The sequence below is a fragment of the Molothrus ater genome, chromosome 39 (genome assembly GCF_012460135.2).
Source record: "Molothrus ater isolate BHLD 08-10-18 breed brown headed cowbird chromosome 39, BPBGC_Mater_1.1, whole genome shotgun sequence".
Lineage (NCBI taxonomy): Eukaryota > Metazoa > Chordata > Aves > Passeriformes > Icteridae > Molothrus > Molothrus ater.
The window spans coordinates 2,241-10,353 of record NC_071666.1 but is presented as its reverse complement, the minus strand read 5'-3'; the positions used below and the strand labels follow the sequence as shown (position 1 = coordinate 10,353).

The following is an 8,113-nucleotide window of genomic DNA, read 5'->3' as shown; positions in this document are numbered from 1 at the left end:
GAGGAAAAAGAGGAAGAGGAGGAGGAAGAGGAGGAGGAGGAGGAGGAGGAGGAGGAAGCAGCAGCCCCGGGTGAGCCCTTCCCTCCTTCCCCAGCCCCAAATTCTCCCTTTTTTCCCCCATTTTGCTGCTGATCTTTGGGGCCGTTTCCCCCAGAATTGGGTGCAATAAATGAAGGAAAATTCCCCAAAAATCCCCAACCCCATGGAAATTCCCGATTTTTGTGTCTTTCCAGGTAAAATAAAGGAAGAAGCTGGTAAGGAACTGTAAAATTTTCCTTTTTAATCCATTTTTAAAAAAAAAACCACATTTTTTGGAGCATTTTCCGAGGTTTTTTCATGGCCAGAAACCAAACTTAATGATAACAATGAAAATAAAAATAAAATTAAAAAAGCAAAATAAAAATAAAAATTAAAATTAAAATTAAAGTATAATAATAATAGTCTAAAATTAAAATTAAAAATTAAATTAAACGTAGTCATAATTGTAATTATCATAATTAATAATAATAATAATAATAATAATAATAATAATAATAATAATAATAATAATAATAATAATAATAATAATAATAATAAATAAATAAATAAATAATAAACCTCTCAGGTAATTTTAAATTTTTAAAAATTATTTTGCATTGTTTTAAATTATTTTAAATGATTCTAACTTTGTTTTTTCCTTCCCTCTTTCCAGGGGAAGTCGACAAAAACCTCGGTGGGTTCGGTTCCCATTTCTGGGGTGGAGCTGAAGGAAAAATCCCCCAAATTTACCCCAAATTTCCCCCAAATTTACCCCAAATTTACCCCAAATTTCCCTTTGGTTTCCAGAGGAGCTCAGGGCGGCGCTGGGTGAGTCCAGAATTCCAAAATCTGCCCAAATTCCGGGGTGGGGGAGGATTTAAATCTGGGATTTCGATTCAAAAATTGGGATTTTCAGCTAAAATTTGGGGGCTGGGATTTAAAAATTCGCCGTTTTCACTCAAAGCTCGGGGTTTGTGATAAAAATGTGAGATTTGGCTCAGAGGGTCATCCCCTCATTTCCCGGGAACAACGGAAATCAGCGGGGTTTGGAACGTGAGGGGTTTCGATTCTGGCCCCGATTTTCCCCCATTATAATCAGAATAATCGGGATTTTCTCCTTTTCCCCCAATATAATCAGAATAATCGGGATTTTCTCCCTTTTCCCCATTATAATCGGAATAATCGGGATTTTCTCCCCCTTTCCCCCATTATAATCAGAATAATCGGGATTTTCTCTTTTTTCCCCATTATAATCAGAATAATTGGGATTTTCTCCTTTTTTACCCCATTATAATCAGAATAATCGGGATTTTCTCCCTTTTTCCCCCATTATAATCAGAATAATCGGGATTTTCTCCCTTTTTTCCCCCATTATAATCGGAATAATCGGGATTTTCTCCTTTTTCCCCCATTATAATCGGAATAATCAGAATTTTCTCCTTTTTCCCCATTATAATCAGAATAATCGGGATTTTCTCCTTTTTTACCCCATTATAATCGGAATAATCGGGATTTTCTCCCTTTTTTACCCCATTATAATCAGAATAATCGGGATTTTCTCCTTTTTTCCCCCATTATAATCGGAATAATCGGGATTTTCTCCCATTTTTCCCCATTTCAGGAGCCCGGGACGCCCGGACGAGTGCGTGAGCCCCTTTCCCCCCCTCGACCCCAGGAATTTGGGGGCTCTGGGCCCGTTCTGGCCACGGAGCCCTCGGAACTGAGCAGTTTTGGGTTTTTCTCCTCAAAGCGGAGCTCTCGGAGGCGCTGGGTGAGGGAAAAGGATCAGAGCAGATTTAAGTTATTGTTAACAACACAAATATTCATTACTAATCACGTAAATTATAACGATATCAATTATAAATAATAATGTCATTGCTGTGTTCCAGCAGTCGTGGTTTTGTGGCTTATAAATGTAAAATCTGTTCTTTTTCTGGTTTAGAAATTAGCATGTTTTCTATTTATATCTATTTTAAAATATATATTAATATATTTTAGTAAAATAGAAAAATAACAGATTTTGCATATATATATTTATATATATATATGCAATGTTTTGTATATATTATATATAATGTAGAAATATACTACATATTATGTTGATTAATTGTATATATTATATATACTAAGTATTAAATGTAACTATAATGGATTACAATTAAATATAATAATATATAATATATAATATATAATATATAATATACAATATACAATATATAATATATAATATATAATATATAATATATAATATATAATATGTAATATGTAATATGTAATATGTAATATGTAATATGTAATATGTAATATGTAATATGTAATATATAATAATGTAATTTGTAATATGTAATATGTAATATATTGTATGTAATATGTAATATATAATATATAATATGTAATATCAATATAAATAAAATAATTATATATAATTAGTTAATCATATATAAAACTATATTATATATGTAATACATAGAACATATATATTACACAATATATTTATAACAGACATAAAATATTGCATATAATTATATTTCATGTTTTCTAAATTTTATGTAGATATTGCTGCACTTTCCATATTCTACTGGTTTACTATATTATGTATTTAAATAATTCTCCTTTAAAATTTGTCATACATTTAAATATGTTAAACATTGTATTTTATTATATTTTAATGTATTATCCAGTCAAAGACGTTATTGATTCTAAAATTTGATTATAGATGTAATGTTAAATGTGTAGATATTTTACATATGGACAAACATTTTATTTATCTGTGCTTTGTGACAACATTTCGATAACGTTACCCTGGATTTTGCCCGATTTCCCCCAGAACAACGGGACAGGCAGATCGGTGAGTGCCCAAAAAGGAGAATTCGGGAGAAATGGGAATTCTGGAAAAATGGGAATTCTGGGAAAATGGGAATTCGGGAGGAATGGAAATTCTGGAGAAATGGGAATTCGGGAGGAATGGGAATTCTGGAAATGGAATTCGGGAGGAATGGGAATTCTGAGAAAATGGGAATTCGGGAGAAATGGGAATTCTGGAGGAATGGGAATTCTGGAGGAATGGGAATTCTGGAAATGGAATTCGGGAGGAATGGGAATTCTGGAGGAATGGGATTCTGGAGGAATGGGATTCTGGAGAAATGGGAATGCGGGAGAAATGGGAATTCTGGAGAAATGGGAATTCTGGAAATGGAATTCAGGAGAAATGGGAATTCTGGAGGAATGGAATTCTGGAGAAATGGAATTCTGGAAAATGGAATTCGGGAGAAATGGAATTCTGGAGGAATGGAATTCTGGAGAAATGGAATTCTGGAAATGGAATTCTGGAGAAATGGGAATTCTGGAAGAATGGGAATTCTGGAGAAATGGGAATTCGGGAGAAATGGGAATTCTGGAGAAATGGGAATTCTGGAGAAATGGAATTCTGGAAATGGAATTCTGGAGGAATGGGAATTCTGGAGGAATGGGAATTCTGGCAATGGAGTTCTGGAGAAATGGGAATTCTGGAGGAATGGGAATTCTGGAAATGGGAATTCTGGAGGAATGGGAATTCTGGCAATGGAATTCTGGCAATGGAATCCTGGAGAACTGGAATTCTGGGAATGGAATTCTGGGAATGGAATTCTGGGAATGGAGTTCTGGAAATGGAGTTCTGGAGAAATGGGAATTCTGGCAATGGGGTTCCTCCCAATCATGGAAATTCTCATTTTTCCTCCTTTTCCAGCGGAGCTGAGCGCGGAGCTCGGTGAGTCCTGGGGGGGGGAAACTCTTCTGTTTCCTCGGCTGCAAAAATTGATTTTTAAAATTAATTTCAAGCAACTGTTTTCATCCTTAATCTCTTCATTAATCCCAATTAATTTTCTCCTTTCAGAGGAATCCCGAATGAGGATCTGTGAGTGCCCAGGCCCGGGGCTGGTTTGGTTCTGGTTTATTCCGTTTTATTTCCTTTATATTTTATTTCTATTTCTATTTGTTCATTTTATTTTTAATGCTAATTCATTACTATTAACATTACCATTTGATATTACTATTTATTACTATTTCTATACTAATTTATTACTCATTTTATACTAATTAATTCCTCTTAATATTACTAGTTAATATTACTATTCATTATTATTATTATACTAATTCATTACTAATTTTATACTAATTTATTACTATTAACATCACTGTTTAATATTACAATTTATTACTATTACTATACTAATTATTACTAATTTTATACTAATTTATTACTATTACTATACTAATTATTACTAATTTTACATCAATTTTTTTTCTTTTTTTTTTTCATTTTAATTTCTTTTTTTTATTCCATTTTACTTTCCCCATCCTGTTTTATCACCTCTCAGTGCCATTATTTTAATTTTTTAATTTTACCTTCATTTTTTTCGTTTTTTTTTTTCACTTTTTCGCCCTGTTTCCTCACCCCTCACTGCCATTATTTCTGATTTTTTCTGGTTTCCTGCAGGGTGGTGCCTCGAGGAGCACCGTGAGTGTTCTCCCCTCCCTCCCTCCCTCCCTCCCTCCCCACCTCTGCTCCATTCCAGGATTTTTTACCAATTCTGTCATTTTAGAGAAAGACGAGGAGCAAGTGGGTGAGTCCCTGTGGGAAAGGCGGATGGAGAGGGGCAGAAATTGGCACTTTTCACCTTTTTTATCCCCTTTTCCCCTCTTTTCCCCCCATTTTCCTCTCCTTTTCCTGTCATTTCTGCTCCCTTTTTTCTCCCCTCCTTTCCCTTTTTTCTCCTCTTTTTTCCCCTTTCCCTCCTCCCCCTTTCCCCATTTCCCCCCCTTTTTTCCTCCCCATTTTCCCCCATTTCTCTCCCCCATTTCTCCCCCCATTCCCCCCCATTTTCTCCTATTCCCTCCCCAATTCCCCCCTATTTTTGCCCCATATTTCCCCATTTCCTCCTCAAATTTCCCCCCCCATTTCCCCCATTATTTCCGCCCCATTTACCCCTATCCCCCCCTATTTCCCCCCGATTATTTTCCCCTTCATTTTCCCCCCCATTATTTTCCCCCCATTTCCCCCATTTTCCCCTTCATTTTCCCCTTCATTTTCCCCCCTCCATTTTCCCTATTCCCCCCCCCATTTCTACCCCATTTCCGCCCTCTTTTCCCCCATTTTCCCCTGTTTATTTTCCCCCACCATTCCCCCCATTTTTCCCCCGTATCCCCCCCATTATTTCCCCCCCATTATTTTCCCCCATTATTTTCCCCCTCATTATTTCCCCCCCCATTATTTTCCCCCCATTATTTTCCCTCCTTTTTCCCCCCTCCATTTTCCCTATTTCCCCCCCATTTCCGCCCTCTTTTCCCCCATCTTCCCCTCTTTATTTTCCCCACCATTCCCCCCATTTTTCCCCCATATCCCCCCCATTATTTTCCCCCCCATTATTTTCCCCCCATTATTTTCCCCCCATTATTCCCCCCATTATTTTCCCTCCTTTTTCCCCCCTCCATTTTCCCTATTTCCCCCTCATTTCCGCCCTCTTTTCCCCCATCTTCCCCTCTTTATTTTCCCCACCATTCCCCCCATTTTTTCCCCCATATCCCCCTCCATTATTTTCCCCCCATTATTTTCCCCCCATTTATTTTCCCCCCATTATTTTCCCCCCTATTTCCCCCCTTCATTTTCCCTATTTCCCCCCCCCATTCCTGCCCCATTTCCACCCTCTTTTCCCCCCATCTTCCCCTCTTTATTTTCCCCACCATTCCCCCCATTTTTCCCCCCATTATTTCCCCCTCAACCCCCCAGCCCCGGTCACCCTGGACCCCCTCACCTCCCACCCTCGCCTCGTCCTCTCCCCGGACTCGCTCTCCGCCCGCTGGGCCTACGGCGGCCCCGACCCCGAGCCAGGCCCCGACCGCTTCTCGTGCTCCCCGTGCGCCCTCGGCCTGCCCGGCTTCACCCGCGGCCGCCACACCTGGACCGTGGCCGTGGCCGGGGGTCCCTTCTGCGCCGCGGGCGTCAGCCGGGCCTCGGTGCCGCGCCAGGGCCCGGCCTTCGGCCCCGAGCGCGGGGTCTGGGCCCTGCAGCGCTGGGGCGGCCTGTGCCGGGCGCTGACCGAGCCGCCCACGCCGCTGCCCGGCCGCTGCCCGCGCCGCCTGCGCGTGGCCCTGGACTACGAGGGCGGCCGCGTGGCCTTCTTCGACGGCGACGGGCCCGGCCCGGCCCGGCCGCTCTTCGCCTTCCCCACGGCGGCCTTCGGAGGGGAGGAGGTGAGGCCCTGGTTCTGGGTGGAGCTGGGGGAGATCTCCATCGTCCAGTGAGCCCGAAAACACCTCCATGGAGAGCATCAGGCCCTGGTTCTGGGTGGAGCTGGGGGAGATCTCCATCGTCCAGTGAGCCCGAAAATACCTCCATGGACATCACCTCCAGCCCTGGTTCTGGGTGGAGCTGGGGGAGATCTCCATCGTCCAGTGAGCCTGAAAATACCTCCATGGAGAGCATCAGGCCATGGTTCTCGTTGGGGCTGGGGGAGATTTCCGTTGTTCAGTGATTCAAAACACCTCCATGGAGACCCCCTCCCAGGAGACTGTGGCTGGTCCTGTTTCTGGTCCTGGCTCTGGTCCTGGTGTTGGTTCTGGCTCTGGCTCTGGTTCTGGTTCTGGATCTTGTCCTGGTTCTGGGTCATGTCCTGGTTCTGGGGGAGCTGGACTCCCCCTTCCGCGTGCAGTGACCCTGAAATTCGAGGAATTCTGCCCAGAAATGGAGAGAGAGCTCAGGGGGCTGGAGGGGACCCCGACCTCCAGCTGGACATGGGGACACTGGGACATGGGGACATTGGGACATGGGGACACTGGGACAGAGCAGGACGGACACTGGGACATGGGGACACTGGAAATGGGGGCACTGGGATGGGGACACTGGGGATGGGGACATTGGGACATGGGGCCATTGGGACATGGGGACACTGGGATGGGGACACTGGAAATGGAGACACTGGGGATGGGGACATGGGGACACTGGGATGGGGACACTGGGATGGGGACACTGGGACATGGGGACACTGGGATGGGGACACTGGAAATGGAGACACTGGGGATGGGGACATGGGGACACTGGGATGGGGACACTGGGATGGGGACACTGGGACATGGGGACACTGGGACATGGGGACAGCGGGACAAGGGGGTGTCCCCTGTCCCCCTGGGGTGACCCCGACATCCCCCCCCGGTAATAAACCCTGCAAAACCGGAGCGGTTTAGCTTCCTTTTCCCGGCTGTGTTGAGGTAAAACCGCGGGGATTTAAATCCTCGGATCCATCGAGGGGTCTGAGGGGAACGGGACCCCCCCTCCATGGGCAGGGACGCCCGCCCCGGGGCGCTGGAATGGGGCGGATTCCCGTAATTCCGTTAATTGATTCTGGTAATTGATTCCGTTAATTGATTCCTGTTCACAACATCCCAAATCACGGGGTTCGGCGGGGGCCGAGCAGCACCGGGGGGACCCTTCCCCTCTGCCACCCCTCCCCTGATTGATGAATTTGCGGGATTTGCCCGATTTTGGGGGTTTTTGCCCGATTTGGGGGTTTTTGCCCGATTTTGGGGGTTTTTACCCGATTTTTGGGGTTTTCCCCGATATTGGGGGTTTTCCCCGATATACGGGGTTTCCCCAGGGGTAGCGTGGCCGAGCGGTCCAAGGCGCTGGATTAAGGCTCCAGTCCCTGCGGGGGCGTGGGTTCGAATCCCACCGCTGCCAGCCCAATTTTGGGCACATCCGGAGGGAGCCCCCCCCGCCCATTTTTGGCGTTTATCCCGGGGAAAACGGGGCTCGGCATTACCAAAATGTGAGAATTTCATCCCAATTCCACCCTCCTCACCCTGGAGACCCCCGGGATGGGGTCCTGGGGAGGGGGGGGAGCCCCCTCCCCACGGGGGTCCCACATTCCCACCCCAACCCCGAGCCATCAAACCATGGCCCCCGCTCTCCTAAAATCTCAATTCCACTTTATTTCACCTCATTTTGGAGCAGGGGGAATTGGGGAAGGAAATGCGGGTTTGGGACAATCCATAAAAACGTGATCCAGATGGAGAAACCCCCGGGGGAACAGTGACCCCCACAGCTCCAGCACCTCCACTG

At 44.6% G+C, this 8,113-nt stretch overlaps 1 protein-coding gene and 1 non-coding gene across 3 annotated transcripts; both read left to right on the top strand.

The window, feature by feature from the left end:
- The first annotated feature begins 16 nt into the window (after positions 1-16).
- LOC118700851 (tripartite motif-containing protein 10-like) lies at positions 17-6,895 on the top strand. 2 transcript variants are annotated; one of them, XM_036405428.2, is made up of 11 exons: positions 17-70; positions 234-254; positions 692-712; positions 826-846; positions 1,640-1,789; positions 2,846-2,866; positions 3,746-3,766; positions 3,893-3,913; positions 4,496-4,516; positions 4,602-4,622; positions 5,786-6,895. In XM_036405428.2, exons 8-11 carry the CDS (start codon positions 3,904-3,906, stop codon positions 6,298-6,300), a joined length of 567 nt encoding a protein of 188 aa, XP_036261321.1. In that variant the 5' UTR covers positions 17-70; positions 234-254; positions 692-712; positions 826-846; positions 1,640-1,789; positions 2,846-2,866; positions 3,746-3,766; positions 3,893-3,903; the 3' UTR covers positions 6,301-6,895. The 2 variants fall into 2 exon arrangements, with proteins under 2 accessions (XP_036261321.1, XP_036261322.1); XM_036405429.2 differs by lacking the exons at positions 17-70; positions 234-254; positions 692-712 and having other exon boundaries at positions 719-846.
- A 755-nt stretch (positions 6,896-7,650) lies between these two features.
- On the top strand, positions 7,651-7,732 carry TRNAL-AAG (transfer RNA leucine (anticodon AAG)). The gene has a single exon. It is a non-coding gene; the product is annotated as a tRNA-Leu (tRNA).
- Positions 7,733-8,113: the final 381 nt, after the last annotated feature.

Bases quoted from the DNA above. Each gene is read 5' to 3' on its own strand.
- LOC118700851 (XM_036405428.2), top strand. The intron at 4,517-4,601 runs GTGAGTGTTCTC...CTGTCATTTTAG, and splicing joins GTGGTGCCTCGAGGAGCACC to AGAAAGACGAGGAGCAAGTG. The intron at 4,623-5,785 runs GTGAGTCCCTGT...TCAACCCCCCAG, and splicing joins GAAAGACGAGGAGCAAGTGG to CCCCGGTCACCCTGGACCCC.